The sequence below is a fragment of the Peromyscus maniculatus genome, chromosome 4 (genome assembly GCF_049852395.1).
Source record: "Peromyscus maniculatus bairdii isolate BWxNUB_F1_BW_parent chromosome 4, HU_Pman_BW_mat_3.1, whole genome shotgun sequence".
Lineage (NCBI taxonomy): Eukaryota > Metazoa > Chordata > Mammalia > Rodentia > Cricetidae > Peromyscus > Peromyscus maniculatus.
The window spans coordinates 129,900,909-129,922,064 of record NC_134855.1 but is presented as its reverse complement, the minus strand read 5'-3'; the positions used below and the strand labels follow the sequence as shown (position 1 = coordinate 129,922,064).

Here is a 21,156-nt window from a genome sequence, read left to right as displayed (position 1 = left end):
TCCAGACTCTGGCTGGGAGTCTCTCCCCAGGTCCCCTCTTGCCTGCTGCTCTAGGACCCACCTGGCGCTTGGGAGGAATGGGTTGGGACCCCGAGGGCTGGGTTCTGTCTAGCCCCTGTTTCTCTCTTCCTCCTGCGTGTCCTTGAACAAGTTTGATTACTTCTCTGTGCTTCTATTTCCCTATCTGTCTGGTAAGTAGGAGAATGCACTCTGTCAAGTTCCTGTTCACGGGCCGCCTCCTCTGGGAAGCCTTCCTTGATTAGCACGGGCAGATTGTTAGAGCAACAGTTCAGTATCATGAGAAGGACATGGGTGTCTGAGTCTTTTTTTTTTGTGTGTGTGTGTGTGTGTGTGTGTGTGTGTGTGTGTGTGTGTGTGCATTTTCATGTGGAGGTCAGAGGTAAACCTGGAGTGTTATTCCTCAGGAACCATTAATCTTGTTTTTTGGATACAGTTTCTCACTGGCTTGGGGTTGACAACTTGGCTAGGCTGGCTAGCCAGCAAGCCCCAGGAATCTGCTTGTCCCTTCATCCCCAGCACTGGGATTACAAATGTGTGCCACCCAGCTTTTTAAAGTGGGTTCTAGGGGATCGAACTCAGGTCTTCATGCATGTGTGGCATGTATTTTACCAGTCCGCCTTCTGTTTCATTTTTATAGCTCTCCACTCAATGTCAATAGATCATTGTTGGGGGTCTGCTGTGTGCCTGTCACCAGGCCACTCAGATCATCAGGCTTGCGCAGTTTTTACCCAGTGGCCATCATCTCTCGAGCTTTTGTGCTCTCTCATCCGGGCTCTCAGCTTCTGCAGACATTGTCTTATTAGGATCTGACCCTGATGCGTGTGCATCTCGTTTCCATGTCATTCCTGTGCTCAGTTTCCGTGGGATGTGACGAGGCTTCTGACTTCCCCCTTCCATTGGCTTTTCGGCTGTCCTCTTGCTCTGTGTGGTGCTGGGGACTGAACCCTGAACCTCACACATGCTGGGCAAATGCTCTACCACTGAGCTGCATCCCTCCATACATTATGTCGAAGGGATTTGGGGGCTTCACTCAGGGGGTAACCTCTATGCTCTGCATTTGACTGCCGCTGTGGTTCTATGACTGTGTATGTCTGTCAAAATGTTTGGAGCTGGACAGACAGCTCAGCAGTCAAGAGCACTGGCTGCTTTTCCAGAGGGCCTGGGTTCAATTCCCAGCACCCACATGGCAGCTCACAAGCATCTGTACCTCCAGTTCCAGGGGATCTGTCACCTTCTGTCCTCCCGTGGGCAGCAGGCAAGCACATGGTGTACAGAAACACATGGAGGCAAAATACCCACATACATAAACTAATAAACTAAGTAAACAAAATTAAAACAAAAAAACAAGTTTTCTAACACCTAAAATGAGATCATTTTGTTGTGTGTAAATTGTACCTCAAAAGTGACTTTAAAATATATGCATTTGAATTTAGAAGTCAGGGTGCTGGAGAGACAGCTCAGGGGTTAAGAGCACTGGCTGCTCTTCCAGAGGACCCGGGTTCAATTCCCAGCACCCACATGGCAGCTCACCATTGTCTGTAACTGCAGTTCAAGGATATCTGATGCCCTCTTCTGCTCCTCAGGATTCTGCATGCATGTGGGGTACATAAGCGCTCTCTCTCTCTCTCTCTCTCTCTCTCTTACACACACACACACACACACACACACACACACACACACGAAAAGATAAATTAAAAAATAAACTTAGAAGTCAGACTCCCATGTCAGTGTTAAGTGGCAGTACAGATGTCCTGAGGAGGTAGCCGAAGTCCCAAAGAATGTCTACCATACAGTGAAATTTGTAGTTAATGAATAAATGGATAGACAGAAAATTAAGATGCACAAAGCCTGTGTCTTCTAGATGGACCCAGTAATAGAAGCCCAAATTTATCTCATGCCTACATAGAGAAGGAACGCTACATGCAAGCCGTGTGTGGCAGTTTTAGAATGTTTTTTTTTTTACATTGTTTTTCTACTATGTGTGTGTGCATAATAACCCTGAGAGACTGCACATGACAGCTCACTCACGGATGTGCTTCGGTACACATGTGTTGGAGTCTGTTCTCTCCTTGCATTACGTGGCTGCCCAGGATCTGACATAAGCCCCCATGCTCGGAAAAGCACCTTTACCTGCCCTAGTCCTAGTATGATTTCTGTCTCTGTGTTAAGCACCATAACCAAAAGCAACTTAGGGAGGAAAAAGTTTATTTCATCTTACAAGTTACAGCCCACCAAGGAAACCGAGGCAGGAGCTTGCAGCAGAAACCCCAGAGGAACAAACACGGCTTACACGCTGGCTTGCTTCCGGCTCACACTCAGCTACCTTTCTTATGCAGCCCACGTGCCTAGGGATGGTGCCACCCACAGTGGGCAGGGCCATGCTATATCACCCAACAATCAGAAAATGCCCCACAGAGTGCTCACAGGCCAGTCTCATGGAGGCAAAGCCTCACCTGAGTTCCCCTCTTCGTGGGTGCGTCAAGTTGACAACCACGATTAGCTTTTCCAGCCCTCCACCTGGATGTCCACTCTCTGACCTGCTCTCCCTAGGCTGCTCTGCCCCAGCCGCTTCTGCTTGGCCACTCTGCCCACCAGGCTGACTGCACAGAGCTTGTATCCTGGAGGGCCAGCAAGAAAGAAAACAAGAACACGAGCTTAGGAACAAACTAGCTACTTATAAATAGGAAGGAAAAGAAATGGGGGGTGGGTGGGTGAGGTGGCTGCTGGGGTGGTAGAGAGGGTTGGAGGTAAGGGAGACCTCTTCAGGGAGGAGATATTTCAGCTGAAAACTGAAAGATGCCAATGAGCTGGGCTACCCCAAGGAAGGGCATTCTGGGGGTTCTTTCTTTTTTTAAGATTTTTTATTTTTTTGAGACAGGGTTTCTCTGTGTAGCTTTGGAGCCTGTCCTGGAACTTGCTTTGTAGACCAGGCTGGCCTCGAACTCACACAGATCCTCCTGCCTCTGCCTCCCAAGTTTTGGGATTAAAGGCGTGCACCACCAACACTTGGCTCTTTTTTTCTTCCTTTTTTCCTCCCTCCCTCCCTCTTATTTATTTATTTATTTATTTATTTATTTATTTATTTATTTATTTATTTATTTATTTATTTATTTATTATGTATACAGTGTTCTGCCTATGTGTACACCTGGAGGCCAGAAGAGGGCGCCAGATCTCATTACAGATGGTTGTGAGTCACCATGTGGTTGCCGGGAATTGAACTCAGGACCTCTGTAAGAGCAGCCAATGCTCTTAACCTTTGAGTCATCTCTCCAGCTCAGTCAGGAACGGTTTCTAAATGTGATCTTCAAACACTTTCAGGCAAGGGGCCATATGAAATGACTAAAATTTTAGTAGGTACTCCATATGTACTGAATGAAGTGGAAGGCCCTTACTTTAATCGTTGGGCATTTCCTAGAGCAACAGGCCTTCAAGAGACACAGCCCATGGTTGGATCAGGTGAGCTTCCGGGGTGTCTTCCAGGACAGGCCCCTGGACCTCACCTATATGAGCCTTGGGTTTTCATCTTCAAGGTTGAGGTGGCCATTGCACCTGCCTCGCAGTGTTGTTGTGAGGAGCAAAAGATTGCATTTGGAGAAGAGATGCAGGAGACTGTGTGTGCTTACATACAGAAAAACAGGAGAGGGCACAGGACAAGGAGCCAGAGGCTCCCTCTGCAACCCCGCTGTCCAGGCAGATTCCTGCAGGGAAGGCCAGGGGTCCAGTGAGATACTTGCTAACAAAAGGAGGGCAGTGGTGGTGGTGGTGGCGGCGGCGGCGGCGGCAGCGGCGGTGCCGCACGCCTTTAATCCCAGCACTCAGGAGGCAGAGGCAGGCGGATCTCTGTGAGTTTGAGGCCATCCTGGGCTACAGAGTGAGTTCCAGGACAGGCTCCAAAGCTACACAGAGAAACTCTGTCTTGAAAAACAAAAAACAAGCAAACAAAACAAAACAACAAAAAAAGGAGGGCAGCCGCAGCTGGATCTGGAGGGAGGGAGTAGCCACTGGATACCCACCCACACGCCAGAATAGCACTCAGCCATTCCTCGGTTCTCTTTCCTTTTATCTAAGACAACAGCAAACAGATTCCGAAATTCAGGATCAGTGATCCCCCAAGGCACCAGCAAGCCCTCCAAGTCCCCGTGGCTTTCTCTTGAAGGTGACACTTGATGTTCTTATTTGTTTGTGTGATTGGTTGGTTGGTTGGTATTTTTCGATGGGGTGTTTCCATGTAGCCCATGCTGGTCTCTTGATCCTTCTGTCTCGGCCTCCTCAGCTGGGACTACAGGCATGGCCTACCATACCCAGTTTCTCTCAGGTTTTCAGAACTGTATTTCTTTCCTTCCCTACCCTTTGGACTCCTGGGAACCAGGCCCCACTGTATGTCCTGTGCTTGGTTGAGTCTCTTAGGGCACTAGCTGCTGAGTGAGGCTCATGCCTTGATATTCCTTTGATCTAGTTCCAGCCACGGGCAAGACCCTGGCTCCACCTTGAAAAACACCTAGATCCTGATCATACTCCATTGCCTGTGGGCAGAAAGGGCAGGGCATCACCTGGGCAGTTATGATGGTGTTTCCTCAGGGTTAAGCCTTGGCCTCTCTTTGAATTCCTCTCAGTGGCCTTAGGCAGGCCACCTCCTTCCACAGCTTAGAGCCACAGAAAGGCTGTGTACTTGCTACTTAGGGGAGAGATCTTCGGGTCAGGGCAGAACCTCTCAATTTTCTGTAAGCCCGCGGGCTGCTGCAGCGCCCTCTTAAGAGTCCTAAAAGTGTCGGGCTTCTGGATAGATCCATTCAGGCCGTGCTTCCCGCTGGGTGCTCATCTGAGCAGGGATAAGACAGGGGAAGAAATACAGTTCTAAAAACCCAGGAGAGCCTGGGGATGGTAGTCCATGCCTGTAATCCCAGCACCGAGGAGGCTGAGTGGGGAGGAGCAGGAGGGCCAGCATGGGCTACATCGGAGCGCCCTGTGGGGAGAGGGGAACGTCCTATACACGGCCTTCCCGCATAGACAAGGAAACTGAGACTTGGAGAGGTTCTTCTATGTCCAGGGCAGCTGGAAATTGGGTTTTCTCCTCTGTTAAATGAGGGATAAAATTACCCCTGCCAAGGTGATCCTGACAAAGGCAGAAGACAGCCTTAGAACCCCACACTACCACTGACACACAGTAGGCCCCCAGTCGGTGGTTCTTACTGTTCTGAACCGGATGACGCTCGCAAGAGCTGGTAGCTAGTCAGTGGCACGGACATCGGAACCCAGGGCTGTCAATCTGAAGTGACTAGCCACAGAACAAAACAGCGGCCACAGCGACACCATGAACAAGGTCAGTGTTTCTCACCCCAAAGCCGGTAACCCCAAGGTGGTGCATTGAGTTGTCAGGTGGCTACACCTGCCTGGCACCCAGGGCCAGCTTTCAGCGCAGAGACAGCAGAGACAGCCGGCTGGGGGCCAGGGAGGCGGCCGGCAGGCGGCCCCGCGGCTGTGTGCGGAGTCCGCGCCTGGAAGACATTACACGGCTGTCGGCCGGGGGGCGTCGCCGCGAGTTCCGGAGGGGGTCCCGGAGGCGGCCGCGCCGGGGAGGGGACAGCCGGCCACAAAGCGTGCTTTGTTCTACCCTCCCCCCGGAGCTGGAACCAATGGATTGGCGGCAGCTGAGGTCATCTGCCAGGCAAAGCCGGGGGTCAGGCTCAGGATGGGGCCCCAGGGCAAGAGTCTCCATGGGCCGCCTTACGGGGCGGAGCCGGCTGGAGCACCCAGGCAGGTGGCTGCTTGTTTGGGGACTCAGTTTCCGATCTGAGCAACAAGGAAAATCATGTCTGTCCTGCCCACTTCTAGGGCTGGCTGTAGGGCTGGATCCTTTATTCTACGGAAGGGCGAACCTGGAAGCAGGTGTGGTGGGTATACCCACCACGAAGTTTGGAGGTCTTCCAGGTCCCTTCCAGGCCAGGGCAGTCATAGCCTCTCCTAGGATCCCCTCTGACCCAGACTAGGATCCAGTGGAAGCCTGGTGCTCTGGGGATCAGGGTAGTCATTCAGGGACCACCCAGGGAGGCTATTCTAACTGTAGGTTGATGGGGGTTGAGAATCCTCACCGAGCAGTTGGCAACCAGAGTCCACTCAGTCCCTCGCTCCACCTCTGCACGGACAGGTATCTCCCTCTGAGACATGCTGTTAGTGCTGGGCACAATGACCCTGCAAGATGTCTGTGAAGCTTAGGAAGGCTCAAAAAGTGCCCAAAGTGTATGTATTTTCTTTTTATTATATGTATATTTGTATGTGTGTATGTGTACTTGAGTACAGGTGCCCTTGGAGGCCAGAAGAGGACATCAGATCCTGGAATTGGGATTACAGGTGGTTGTGAGCTGCCTGGCTAGGGGAAAGGGCTCATAGCTTTCTTTTGTTCTCAACTATGATCATGGTCCAAAAAAAAAAAGGGCTGGAGTTAGAAAGAATAGTCTCCAAGCTCTGCCTGGGTAGCATTTGGATCATCTCCTCCGGTGAGGTCACCAATAAGGAGAAACTAGGTAGGAGGCTATGTGTCACCAGGCTCTTATGTTTCTAGGTGTCCAGCTGGTAGAACAGAGGGGATGTGGGAATCACACGTTGCACAAGCAGCCAGCGGACTCCCAAGTGTCCACTACCAGGAGAACGGCTGATACATCCCACATTCATACCCTGGAACACCAGGCAGCGATAAAAAAGATCGGCCTCCCTCCTGTGGGATGTACTTGCTCAACAGCTGTCTGAGGAACACCTGAGGGCTGGGCACTGTTCTCAGCGCTGGGCCCAGGGTGGTAAGCAGGGAAGACCTGCCGGGATCTACATTCCGGTGGGCAGGGAAGACATCAGTGGAGACCGAAGAGAACCATGGACAGTAATGCAGAAAATCAAATGGAAAGAGAAGAACATATGGGGGAAGGCCTTCAGAAAAAGAGGCCATGGAGCAGACACCAGCCTGAGTTCTGGAGAGGAGTTCAGCTGCCAGGGAAGGCAGTGGCCAGTGCCAAGAGACGTCAATCTGAAAATAGTGTTTTGAAAAGGGGTGGGTGCTGGAGAGATGGCTCAGTGGTTAAGAGCATGGGCTGCTCTTAAAGAGGACCGGGGTTCAATTCCCAGCACCTTCACAGCAGCTCACAACTGTTTGTGCCCAGTTCCAGAGGACCGATGACTTCTTCTAGCCTCCGTGGGCACCAGGCACACGTGTGATGCACAGACATGCACGTAGGCAGAACACCTATACACATAATAAAAGTTAATCTTGGGGGGGAAGAGTGGGGCTGGAGAGATGGGTCAGTCAGGAGAGTGCTGGCTGTGGAAGTGTGAGGACCTGAGTTAGACTCCCCAAGAAGTCATCTGAAAAGCTGGGTGTGGTTGTGTACACCTGTAATCCCGGTGTTGGGGAGGTAGAGGCAGATGGCTGGAGCTTGCTGGTTAGCTGGCCTAGTTGAGTGGGTGAGCTCCAGGTTCAGGGAGAGACCCTACTGGGGCAGCATTTGAACAGTTACATGGTGAGACTCTGTTTCAAAAATAAGGTGGAGGGGACTGGAGAGATGGCTCAGCCCTCAAGAACATGTACTGCTCTTCCAAAGGACGGGAGTTCACTCCTCTGTATCCACATCAGGAGGCTTACAATCACTGACGACGCTAGCTCCTGAGGGATCTGCAGACACCTGCACTCATATGCACATACATATATATGCACACATACATATGTGTGCACACACACATAATTTTAAAAAATAAAAGAAAAACCTTTAAAAAGGGGGGGGGAGGGGTGACTGAGGAAGATACCTAACATTGACCCCTGACCTCACACTTGATACACACACACACACACACACACACACACACACACACACACACACACACACACGTGCGCGCATGCGCGCCCCGCAAAAATGTTCTAGACATGCATGAATGAATACAAATGTGTGTTCTGCAGTAGGCAGACTTCTGGAAGGGCCAAAACTCATTGCATTAAAATTCAAAGCCAGCCAGGTCAAAGATCCATGATGGACTTCAGCCTGCTCCTAGTGTTTTAACTGAAAATATTTAGTTATTTAAGATTTTGGGGCTTTTTGGGGACAGTCTCATAATGTAGCCCAGGCTTACCCTAAACTTGCAATACTCCTGCCTCACCCTCCGAGGTGCTGGGATCACAGGCATGCACCCATTAATGTCTAATCGTGGTAAAACTGAGAAATTAAAATCTAAATCTGCCGAAGAAGGGTTGGTTCCAGGGCCTTAAGGAGCCCCAAGGACCCCTACAAACTACCCTTTCTGAGTGCAGGGGAAGGAACACGTGATATGAGAATCCAGAAGCTCACGGCCCAGCGCGGAGGGGCCCAAAGCTTCTTGGAGGTGCCCCCTCTGTAGAGGAACCCAGCATGCCCAAGGTACGTACAAGTAAAGGGGAAGCAGGATGAGCAGCTGCTGAGGACCCGACCAACAATCCCTCCCTCAACCATGCCCTCTGACAGTGCCTTCCTCAAAACGCTGCTCTGTTCTAGGGACGGGAAAGTAGCGCCACTTGCTGGTGCAAGAGGGAAATGCAGCTCAGTACCAATTGACAGCCACACGGCTCCCCTCTCCCTGTCTGGCCTCTCTCTTATTGAACCAGTATGTCAGCCAAATGCTCTGTTGCCAAGCTACAGCCCCTACCCTTTTCTAATTTTATGTGGAGTCAGGTTTTCATTAAATTGTTCAGGGTAGCCTGGAATCCGCTGTGCTGCCCGCGAGGGTCTTGATCCTGAACCTGTCATCTGATCTCAGCCTCTCCAGTGCACAGATTACAGACAGGGGCCATGCTTGGCTTCCAGCTGCCTTTCTTAAATGACCTGTGCCTCCACCCCGTCCTCCTGGGGCCTGTAGGTTCCTCCGAATGGAGTCTGTGCCTGGGTTACTGACTACAATGCAGTTACCTCCACCCAGCAGGTGCCGGAAGGTTCCTTCACTGGTGACAGTGGTACTTCAAGACAGCACGTTGCAAGAACACCCTCTGCTCGCCTGACCCTGGTCACAAAGTTAGGGCTGCAGAGCCTCTCTGGCCGCTTGGAGAAGCCTCCTGCCAGGGGTGGGGAGTACTCAGGCTGCTCCAGAGCCCAAGTATTCTGAACACAGCCCAAGGGCCCAGCACAAAAAGCAAGCTGCGTCATCAGGTTTCAGAGTCCTGGCTGTGACCCTTATCAGCAGCTGCTCCTGAGAAACTTCTAGAAATACATGTTCCTGGGCCCCCAGCTGTTTCTGAGGTCTAGAAATGCATGTTTCTGGGCCCCAGACCCAGGGGCTTCAGCTTCAGGGGCAAGGTCCGTCAAACCCAACCAAAAATACTGGGCAAAACTATTACATCGTTGTGCGTGTTTTCTTAAATTAAATAAACTTTTATTTTGGAATGACTTTAGATTTACAGAAAAATTGCAGACTAAAGAGTTCCCATATACTCTCCACTCAGCCCACCCCAGCAGTTTGATTGCCCAAACTGGAAGATAACTAAATCTAGATGGAATGAGTTCCTGGTTGACCTGCTAATGCTCCCCCATCCCTTTTTGGTCTTAAGAGTCAACCCAAGCACCATGTTGCATTTCTTCTCTTTCAGTCTCATTTGCTTGGACACCCGGTGGGTGGGAAAGCGGTTGTCCTCACTTGAGCTGGGAGAGCAGAAGGTGACACGTGACTGAGCTCTCTGGGAGAGAAGCCGCAAGTGCCACCTCTCTCTGCTGCTTCCTCGGCCTTGCCTCAGCCTCCGGGACTCTCGGATTGCAGAAGCCCCTCTGAATGCCCCACTGCCCATCCCTTTCTGCTAGTGAGTCACCCTTGAGGATGGGGTACCCAGCTCTTGGAGACATCATGCCATGACTTCTTCTAGGTCCCAAGAACAGTAACTTAAGACTGCTTATGGGTGGGAGCGAGACATACTGTCACTTGCCCACCAAGATTCATCTGTGCTGAACGAACAATAGCCCTGTGTTCTTTACAGTTCCTCCTGTTGAGAGCTGGGGTCCATTTGCACCCCTTGAATCTGAGGAATGAACTCAGCAGCAGTGACATTGTCCTGGACAAGGGCTGATGATATCTTGTCACCTTAAAACAAAACAAACAAACAAACAAAACCCACAAAAACGATGTATGTGGGTGCTTTGCTTGCATATGTATGTCTGTGGACCATGTGTCTGGTACCCACATTGGCTGGAGGAGGGTGTCAGGTCCTCTGGAGCTGGGGTTACAGTCATGAGTAACCATGTAGGTGCCCTTAACAGCGAGCCAATACCTGCCTCATCACTGTCACGCTCACTGGAACCCTGAGGCCATCTTGAGAGTAAGCCTGAGCCGACCCTCTAGAGGCAACAAGGATGACCAAACCAATCCAGTCAACATGTGCCACAGAAGGAGTAAGGTGATCCCAGCCCAGCCAGCCCCAGCTGAGGTGACAGCTGACGGTGGGCTCATGAGCAGGACCGGGCCATACCAGCAGAGCTGCCCTAGGGAGCCTAGTCCCCAAGTGCGCACCCACAGAATCATGGGTAAATGAATACTTTTTTTTTAGCCGTTAAGTTTGGGAACAGCTTGTTATGTAGCAAGGGCTAACTGATACATACTTCTTCCTCTCCTGCTAACGGGATCCCGGTTTGGTTGCAGGGGACACAGGGCCAGTCCCAAGGGATGAACAAGGCAGTCATGCTTAGCTGTGACAGCGTTCCCTTTGCAATTGTGGGTGCCAGTGGTGGCCAGCTCTGACCAAGGATTCTGTGCAGATACTCTGAAGGTTTTCCTTTCTGATAGAAGCAGGTCTAGTGGGTTTCTTCCTTGAGCACAGACACGATTCCTAGAGATACGGTAGCCATCTTGTGACCACGAAGTAAGGGGCCATGAGGGCAAGGCCAAAGGATTACCTAGAGGAGGCCCCACCTTCACTGAGCTGTTGACCCAATACTGTGTGAGTCATCTGTTCCGGGACTCAAGCTATGGGGAAAACAAGCCTCTCTCACGTAAGCCTTGGTGACCTAAGTTTTCCTCTACTTCCTAGTTCATGAAGTGATAGGCTATCATAAAGATAAGAAGGGAACAAGTCCGTGTCTCCATGTCCATCTCCTTTCTCACTTCCTCCTCTTGGTACGCCTTCAGGGTCAAGGCCATGACATCTTTTCGCATCCAGGGGAGCTGGGCTCCCTTATTCTCGGGCCTGGGGACTAGTGCAGAGGCACCAAGAGGCAGACCGCCCTCCTTAGGAATAGAGAGAACATATCCCTGCTACAGCTTCCGCCCCGCTGCGGGCCACGTGTATCTTCTGGGCTCCGGAAGGTGGTGCTGCTGTGCAGGGGGTGGGGTGAGCTGGAGGTTTCTACTGCAAGTCTGGTGTGGACGCCCCCAGGTACACCCTCAGGTCTGAAAGGGTGGACTGCACGAGCTTGGCAGGAATGGTCTCTCTCTGTAGCTGCTGGTAGGCGGCATAGCGGTGGCAGCCCCCGAAGGAGTAGTAGTAATCGCCGCCCTGGGCCCCTTTGATCCAGAGGACATCGATGGGGGGCACGCTGTCAGGGTCCTCCTAGAGAGAAAGGTCACAGGGTGAGTGGGCATGGCACCGTGCTGGAGAACGCGAAAAATGGTTTGCTGAGCCAAGCTGAGCTCTTATAAGGGGCTCATGCTGGCGGGAGCAGCAGGCTCTCCGCCACCTAGGGGCTCTGCAAGCTGGCGGGTGGCGCCTTGGCAGCTTGAAAATCGGCCCCCAGAGTATTTCCAGCAGAGCAATGGCAGATGCTGTAAGTGAGGGGCTTCCCCCAAACACTAGGTGCGGAGTATTTATATCCATGTGAACCATCTACCCCGTACCCACATGTCCACACTTGGGGGACACAGCACAAGCCAGGAGGTGAGGACGGCCTCACCCTGATACGATTTCTGTCCCAGGAACAGAGTGAAGGAGGAAGTCAATAAGGAGGAAGTAAATAATGGCGTGACATATACTGTGAAGACAGTCTCAACAGAGGACAAGCCAGGAAGGAGGCCACGGGTCTCTCTGAAGTGACAAGAGGCACAGAACCACTGGGGAAGCTACAGATTAGTTTAGAGCCCAAGTGCCAAAGTGTGGATCCTCTGCAGAACAGCTAGGGACCTGTGCTGTATAGGTTACCTCCCATGTTCAACAGAGCAGGGCAGCGGGCCAAGTCCGGGAGCTGATACACGGGAGGACTCCCTGGAGGGGCGGCCCTGGGCAGCTGCACATGGCAGGCCTTGTGTTGAAAGTATGATAGGGGTGGGTTCAAGAATGGTCCCTCTGGATGCTCATTTCCTAGTCTTTAGGACCTGTGAAACCCACCTTACATAGTGGAAATTTGCTAACAGGAGTGGGCTCCTGAAATCGAGAGATTGTCCTGGGTTGCCCAGGCAGGCTGAATGTAACCACCAGGTTCTTTGAAAGCAGAAGGCTGTGGCAAAAGAGGTCACAGTGACCTGAGATAGGAACCACCAGCTGCTGCTGATTAGAAGATGAGGAAGAGGAAGCCCTCAGCTAAAAGGTTCAATGGTCAACTAGATGAAATCCAGAATCATTTTGGAGGCGGGCCTCTCTGGGCTTGCCTGCAGGAGATTGTTTTGGTTAGGTTAATTGAGATGGGAAGATGCACCCACTTTAAGCGGCATCATTCCCTAGGCTACAACCCTGAACTGTATAAAGAGAAGAAAGTGAGCTACATAGATACACTGTGGAGACACAATGTGGAGATACAATGTCTCCAGCCCCTGCCATCATGGCTTCCCTGACATGATGGGCTCTATCTCAGAACTGGGAGCCAATGTAAACCTTGTCGCCCTGGAGTTATATTTGTCAGGGTGTTTTGTCACAGCAAAGGGAAAAGTAACTAAGACTTCAGGAAATGCATTTTCCCTCAGGGCCTCAAGAAACCCGCCTTATTTTAGCTCAATAGACCACACTTTGAGCTGAGCCTGATGGAGGGCACCCGTGACCCCAGCACTCCGGAGACTGAAACACGATGATGAGTTTCAGCACAGGCCACACAGGGATACACCCAGTCTTAAAAACGGCAAAAAAAAAAAAAAAAAAAAAAAAAAAAAAAAAAAACCACAGCTTTGGACTCCTGTCTTGTTTTAAGCCACCATGTTTGTGGCCACATGGTTAGGTGGCCAAAGCAGACAAGTTCTTGTCTCCACAGAGCCTGTGGCTCCGGCATGGGACAGAGGTGTCTAAACTGGTCATTTAAACCCACCAGGATCCCAGCTGGGCTAGGGGGCATCCAGGTGGCTGGCTGTGAGGTCACAGATGGCCAAGCCCAATAGGGTGGGCAGGGGAGTCACTGACACAGAAAGACTAAGGAGTGAGAAGCAACAAAGAGATTAAAAAACAAAACAAAACAAAACAAAACAAAAAACTAGGGATGCAGCACACTGGTGGTGTTCCTGCTGAACGTGCCAAGGTCCTGAGTGCATTTCTTAGCAACATGTGCACACAAAAACTCTAACAATGACAAAAAAGGAGGGCATGGCAGCCCTCCCTGGGGTGAGGCAAGTCTATGCAAAGGCCCAGTGGTACTCAGAGAGCATCCCGGGGCTAAGTCTCCTTCTCGCAAACTGTCAGCTTGAAGGCAACCATCAAGGTGGCAAAATCCCTGCTCTTGTGAAATTCATACAGGAAGACAGGGGTGCAAGTTTTAGGACTAAAACATCCTCCCAAGTCTCGGGGCCCACTGCTCAAGAATCTGGAAGAAGAGATAGTAAGCCACATAAGGCTAACCTGACACAAATGTCCTAGTTCCTACCGGGACTCTCCCTCCATGATAGACTGACCTTGATCCTCTCCCACTTCCCATTTGGACAAGATCCTCCCAACAGACATGACACACCCAGGCCACTGCCACGACTCTCCTGGCCAGAAGAGACATCAGGATACCCAGGTTGTCTAGGTATAAAGTCTCATTGTATTATCTTGAAAGCGCTTGACCTAGGGAAGGTTGCTTAAAAAAACAAAACAAAACAAGACAACCCCAGTTTCCTGTGCCTCAGTTTCTCCTCCGTACAGGAGGAACGGCAGCTACTTCATAGAGCTGATCCGAGAGGCTGAAATCAGATCCGGGGCGACTGCAGCACTTTCGAGTATGTGCGTCACAGATCATTACTTTCATGGCCAAGTCCAAGTGCGGAACCTGAGGCCCAGGGAGGCTCAGCCCGTCGGTCAAGGTCACACAGCCGAAGCTGAGCTCCCGCAGATCCTGGACCCCGACCCTCGCGCCCTCTCTTCCTCGCGCGGGCCAGCAGGCTCCGCGGGCTCACCAGGATCGTGTCCACGAGACTCTGCACCTTGGCCGGGTCCAGTACGGACGGGAGCGGCCGGATGAGCACGCTGATTGGCACGTTGTGCACCGCGGCGATGCAGCCCGAGTGGATGCTGCTTCCCTGAGCACCGCCGGGGTCCCGGCCCTCGGGCGCCCCCGACCCGGTGCCCACCCTGCGGAGCGCTCCACCCGCGCGCATCCCCATACTGTCTGCTTGGAGGTTAGCTCTGCCCGCCTGCTTAACCCGACCGGGCTGTACCATCGGCGGCCGCGGGGGGCGACGGAGCTGCGCTTTCCCGGTCCAAGTGGCTCGGCCCGCAAGGTGACCGTACCCGCCTCCCACGCCGCCCGACCGGAGCCCGGTGTCCCACGTCGACCCAGCTGCCGACTTCCTGCTGCGGCGCCCCGCCACCCCCTCGCGGTGCACGCAGTGGACGCGCCCGGCCGCTGACTCAGGGTGAGTCTGCAAGTCGCGGAGCAGAGTCGCGAGTGACGCACAGAGCGGTGACTCAGGCCCTGAGAAGCAAGGACGCGCGCGGGCGGTTGGACCTGCCCAGCAAGGATGAGTTGGCTCTGAGTGGGAGCTGGGAACAGTGGCCCCCACATGGTAAAGCAGGAGTGTGATGACACACTTCAGAGCCACCCTGCTAGCTGGGAACGCTGTCAATCCCATTTTACAGAGGAGGAAACTGAGGCACAGAGAAGTTATGTCACCCCCGCCCCTACACATACATAAGGTTTGGAGCTAATGAGTGGGTGAGCTGGGGCTCAAATCCGGACAGTTTTGCTCCACGGATCGCTCTGGATTCCACCGCGGGCTCCCCTGGGCTCAGGAACAAGAACTAGCCACAGCGCCTTCTGGATCGCGCTGATTCTGTTCGGTTCTGCCATGAAGTTCCACGTGTCTCCTATCCTCAAAGTATATCCAGGAAGTAGAAGTAGGTGTGGTTGGTTACTGAAGGAGCTCACCAAAGTAGGTCCGCTGCGGGGTGAGGGGGGAGCGAGGAAAAAAAAAAACGAAAGTGAGGCCACCCGACTACACAGCAGGAGCTGTGGTGGGGTGTCAGCCCGAACAGCTGCGCATTCCTTCTCTTGTGGCTTGCACTTCCTCCCAGCGTGGCTCCTGGTGTCCAACAATGAGTGTCCCTAGAGAGGCTGGGCCTATTCCAAGTCAGCCTGGATGCGGTACAGGATCGTCTCTGCAACATTCTATTCCGGAAGCTGATACATGCCTTCCCAGGCCCAAGGGAAGGAAGGGGACAGGAAGGTTCTGAAAGAACCTGGTGTGCTAACCTCGTTTAGGAGATAGAGCTGCGGACGTGGGTCACCAGTGAGAAGGTAGACTCGGGTAACAGGGCGGTGTTCCCGCTGAGGACTCTGAATAGCCATCCTGAATCACCCTGGGAACGGAGACCCTGCCCGCCCCCTGCTCTTCCCTGGGCAAGGGCGGCTGTAGGTGCTGAGCTTAGCCTTTCTTGACTACCCTGCTCTTGAATGGAGAAGGCGTCTTAGGGACCTAGAAGCATACAGCTGTCTGCCTAGGGTGGCCTGAGAAGTGATTAAAGGATCACAAAGCAGGACATCAATAAATTACACTCCTGCCCCAGCTGGCTGACTGGAGTAGAGGTGTGAAGTCAAGTTCCCAGGAAAAAACTATCCACACTGAACATTCTAGGCTGATCAAAATTTAGTGATTGTGGAGAGGTTGGAATGTTACAGATCCAAAGCCAAACATCCTACACTATCGTTAACGGTCCCCCATAGCTGTTTATTGCCCATCCGCCGTGTGACCTAACTTCCTGTGACTATGGTGTGAACCCGTTTATGATATACTGATAGACAACTAGCTTCCACAAACCCACAAGTTCAGGATGTCACAGACAGCATCAGAGGTACTTACCTGGCTCTGATGTAACTCCCTTACCTGGCGCTTCCACAGATGTATGTGTTTTAAGCCATTGACTAACTTAAAAACTTTGTTTATTTATTTTATGTTGGTGTCTGCATGCTACATGTACGCTGGGTGTCTGTGGAGGCCAGAAGAGGGCATCAGATCACTAGGAACTCGAGTTACAGAAGATTGTGAGCCTCTTGTGGGCGCCAGGAATTGAACCTGGTTCCTCTGGAAGGACAGCCAGTGCTTTTAACTGCTGAGCCATCTCTCCAGCCCCTCCACAAATGTATTAAGTGTGTTAATTTATCTACTTTCTTTGTTCTGTTAGTGCTAATAATTCATAAAACTGTTATCATGCTGGGCAGCAGTGGCACATGCCTTTAATCCCAGTACTCGGGAGGCCGATCGAGGTGAATCTGTGAGTTCAAGGCCAGCCTGGTCTTGAAAAAAAAAAAAAACAAAGCAAAACAAAAACCCACCAAAACTGTTATCATGTTGGAACATGGACTTTGGGGTGACCTAAGTGCTCCAGAATAAACTCGTATCCCCTTGGAAGTGAGAGCTGTGTGTTCTTTATGTCGCCATAGGCTCTAGCTCCCTGATTCCTTCTGCTCCCCATCAGCTGATGAACTTGGAGGTGATGCAGACAGAGGATCCTATCTGTGAAACATTTGGACGTGCAGATGACTTTCCCCACGTGTTTGGAAGGTGAAAGGATTATGGGGTCCTTCGGGTTGAAGCCCTTGCCCAACCTGCTTGGCTGTTTCTGCCGCTTAGGTGCCAGGGCTGGCTTTCCATGTTGCTTACCCTGCCCCCCAGTCCCACCAGCCTCTTGGTTCCTGTTTTATTTCACATAGAAGGGTACCTCATTCTTTGGTGTCTGTTGAGCATTTCTTTGGGGGTGCAGAGGTAGCTTTGGCCTCTGTCTGTTTTTCCTCACAGTCTCAAGATGGCTGCCAGTGTGACGTGTGACTCACCTCTGTTCACAGGGAGAGAGACTACATCAGCAGTGGTGACATGAAGTGCTTTCTCTACTCAGTCTGACTGGGCTAGCTTGAGTCACCCAGGATGACTGGCATCCTCCAGGGAGATGCCATGTACTGAGCTGTTTAACCATGGAGTCTGTCACCAAAGGGGATGACTGTGATGAATTTAGAGGGGACAATCAGCCACCCACCTGGGGTACAGCCTCCTCTGAGTCACCTGGATGTGGGTTAAGGATGTGGGCCCACGCTGGGTGAATTTGAGGCTAGTGGGTGAGAGATGGATGTTGACAAGAGAAAGATGCAGCGGATGCCTGGGTATCAGTGCTCTGTCCCTTTAGCCCCCCCTTCCCCTGATGATGTTAGCTGCAGTTGTGCCAGAAAGTTCAGCAGCTGACTCACCAGCCCTTAACCCAGGTGCCCTGAGCTCCCACATTGATCTCTGCCCACACATAGCACATGCCGGTGGTATCATATTTACCGTGGGAACAGAACATGCCAATCTTCCACCAGCAGGGGTTGGCGATGTTGATCATTTGGGCCTTTCTGGACTGTTCTCAGAGATCAGTGGTAACTGGCCTGTTGCTCTAGCAGGGGCAGGCATAGCCCAGACTCACGCTTCCTGCTGCTCACTCTGTCCCTGGGGCCCCCACCTAAGCTTGCAAGGGAGCCTGGAGCCTCAGCCTTTGCTAGTGGGGAACCAGACCTTCAGCTAAGAGGACCTGTAGTTTATACCCCACCTGGCTTAAAATCACACAGTATGAGATGTGTGGTCTGGAGACAGTCACCTTTGTGCCTCAGTTCTTAATCTGCAAAATGGGCATAGTAGTGCCAACCTGTGGGATTACTGGGAGATAAAAAGAGATATGTTAGGTAATATTGCTAGACATGGTTCAGCACCTTTGTAAGGGCTCAGTAAATATTGGCTGTTTGCATTTTAGGTTAGTAACTTGTCTTGAAGGTCTGTCCAGTTCTGCATTTCCGTACTGGTCTCTTTGTAGCCATGTCTTAGGCCAGACTCCCCAGTTGGTTTTCAAAACAGGATCTCACTAATGAGAACCTCCTGCCTCAGCCTCCCGAGTACAGGGATTACAGATGTGCCCTGCCAGCCCAGGCTTAGTCTGGACTCTCCTTTGTGTGGCAGAAAGCTGGTGTGAATCAGTATAATGAACCTAGGGGTGTGTGGTCACTTCCCTGACTGTGGGTGAGGCTGAATCGCTCTTCCTCACTCAGTGGAGGGATTAACTCTCTGGCCAGAACATGGCTGCCAACAGTGATGGTGATGGCATCTTATAAAAGAGACCTAATCATAGAGGCTGGTGTCTTCTCTCATAGAAGGAGAAGGAGGAGGAAAAGGGGTCGTCATCATCTGGAAGTTGGAAGTCCAGGGCTGGGATGGCTGCCTTATGGTTACTAAGTGGGCACAGGCCTATCTTTCTGCTCTACAATTTTGTTTTATTGTTTATTTTTGGAGCAAGGTCTAAGTCTATGGCCCTTGCCGACTTAGACCTTGCGGCATAATCAGACTGGCCTAGACCTTGTATGATTCTCTTGTCCCTGCTGGGATTATAGGTGTGGGCCACTGTGCCTGGCTCTGCCTCATTGTTTTAGAGAAAGGTTTTTAATTCTCCAGATCACCTCTTGGTTTAATATTGCTGCTTAAGTGCCAGTCACCTCATGTGGATTTGAGCCTGGAAGGAGGTGGACATTTTGAAAAGTAAAGGGTATGACCATCCCTTCCTTGGATGCTATTCCAAAAGTTCCATGTAATACCTTCCCTTGGGTCTCTACAACTTGGTCACCCTGACTGCTAGGGCAGCTGGGATATGTAGTCTTTATTCATAATGACAGTCTGCAGTGGGAGTTCTCTCACTAAGCAAGGAGTGAAGAGATGTCAGTCAGTAGCCGGCAGTCTAAGCCATAGCTTCTAAGTTCCACGGTATAGAGAGAGGGAGAGAGGGGACATTTGCAGGTTCTACTTAGATGCTTGCATCTGAAAAAAAAATATCAGCAACTCTTAAAAGCAGGAGCCATTGTCATTAATCATGAATGACTTAAATGTGTGGAGTTCATCCAAGAACAACTACTGGTTGCTATTGTCTAGGCATTGTGCTAGACCCAAAGGGTTTAATGATGTGCAAAAGGACACTGCCAGTGCATTTTATGGAGCTTCCGATCTAGTAGGGGAAGAGAGGGCATGACTGAGTAGCCCATCAATTCTTGGGAAAGAATGGTGCTGAACGGGGTTGGGGATTTAGCTCAGTGGTAGAGCGCTTGCCTAGCAAGCACCAAGCCCTGGGTTTGGTCCTCTGGGGTGGGGGAGGAGAAGGGTGCCAGTGGGTGAAACACAACCTTTGGCTCCTGAGAGCGCCCGATCCGCTTGGCAACTATCCAAGCACACCATACATGGCACAGCTGTAAACCTCAGGATTTTATTACTGTCCTGGAGGCTGAGACCAAGCACAGGGTACCTTTGCATCACCCCACCTCCAGGGGGCTCCACCTGCCTTCACTGGCTGTGCTGAAATCTTAGCATTTGATGAGCAGACAGGAAGGTTGGGATTTCAAGGCCAGCCTTGACTGTATGTAGAGTTGAGGCCAGCCTGGGCTACATGAAAACCTGTCTCAAAAAAAAAAAAATCTTCCAAAGTCTGGTCCTTCATTATAATGGTATCAGGAGCCCTTGGGAGGTGAGTGGGTGAATGGTTGATGAGGGTAGAGGGGTCAGAAGTTGGATGAGCGTGCCATAAGAGAGACTTTGGGGTGTTCTCTCCTTCCACTGTGAGAGGAGACAGCAAAAACAAGAAACAAAAGATGAAACAAAACAACCTCCCCCCCCCCAGCTGTCTATAAACTAGTAAGTAGGCCCTTGCTGTTCACCAAGAATGTGCTGGCCCTTCCATTCTCTGAAACTTAGAGGCAAAAAAAAAGAAAAAAGAAAAAAAAAAAGAAAGAAAGAAAGAAAAGAAAAGAAAAAGCAAAAACAACTTTCAGCCATTTGTAAGCAGTCTGTGGTAGTCAGAAATTAGTACTGGGAGAAGGGAGGCAATACTAAAATATCTGAAAATATGGAAATGGCTTTGGACCTAGTAACAGGAGAGGCAAGGACTTGGCGATGCCTTCACAGGTGATTTTGATGAAGGTTCAAAGCGAAGAGGCTGTAAGGAGCCCTCAGGAGGATACCTATGGAGCCCTGGACATCGTGCTGGTTGGAGCACAAGCCTCATAAGACACTGATAAAGTGTCATTCAGAAACAGGAGCATGTTTTTAGACAGCAGTGAAAGGCCATCTTTGGTACTTGGCTGCATGGGTTCAATGATGTTCTGTGGGCCATAGATGTTGGGAGCAAGGACCTTATATTTAGTGAAGCTCTTTCTAAGCAAAGGGCTGTGTGTGTGTGTGTGTGTGTGTGTGTGTGTGTGTGTGTGTGTGTGTGTGTGTGTGTGTGCAGGACTCTTCATAGTCAAATTTTGGCAGCAAGAAATGATGCAGACTACAGCTGTGGTGGTACACACTGACTGGTAGGATTTGCTGAAGGAGGCAGAGACAGGAGGATCACAAATTTGAGGTCAGCCTGGGCTATACATTTTGCTGGGCAATTGTGACGCAGGCCTTTAATCTCAGCACTCAGGAGGCAGAGGCAGGCAAATCTCTGCATTCAAGGCCAGTCTGGTCTACAGAGCAAGTTCCAGGACAGCCAGGGCTAGCTACACAGAAAAACCGTCTCGAAAATCCCAAAACCCAACCTCTTCCCCCCAAAAGAAATGATGCAGAGATGAGATGTAGTAAACAGAAAAGAAACAAAAATATCCAATGGAAAAATACCCAGCCTATCCAGCTGCAAGTAGAGAGCAGGTATTTGGGACAACACTGAGGGCACAGGCCAGGCTCATGCTGATAGGACACTTATTCAGGGCTCAGACCATGAATTGAGCACAGAGGAGGCTGAGGCCGGTGGACTAGCTGTTCTGCAGAGC

The 21,156-nt window shown here is 51.2% G+C and overlaps 1 protein-coding gene across 1 annotated transcript; it reads right to left on the bottom strand.

Moving 5' to 3' along the window:
• Positions 1-9,366: 9,366 nt before the first annotated feature.
• Srxn1 (sulfiredoxin 1) lies at positions 9,367-14,734 on the bottom strand. Its single transcript, XM_006985505.4, has 2 exons — positions 14,300-14,734; positions 9,367-11,561 (listed from the first exon to the last, which is right to left on the bottom strand). The coding sequence occupies exons 1-2, from the start codon at positions 14,561-14,563 to the stop codon at positions 11,358-11,360; spliced, it is 468 nt and encodes a 155-aa protein (XP_006985567.1). The 5' UTR covers positions 14,564-14,734; the 3' UTR covers positions 9,367-11,357.
• Positions 14,735-21,156: the final 6,422 nt, after the last annotated feature.

Bases quoted from the DNA above. Each gene is read 5' to 3' on its own strand.
- Srxn1 (XM_006985505.4), bottom strand. From the start codon at position 14,563: ATGGTACAGCCCGGTCGGGTTAAGCAGGCGGGCAGAGCTAACCTCCAA. The intron at 11,562-14,299 runs GTGAGCCCGCGG...CTTTCTCTCTAG, and splicing joins GTCTCGTGGACACGATCCTG to GAGGACCCTGACAGCGTGCC.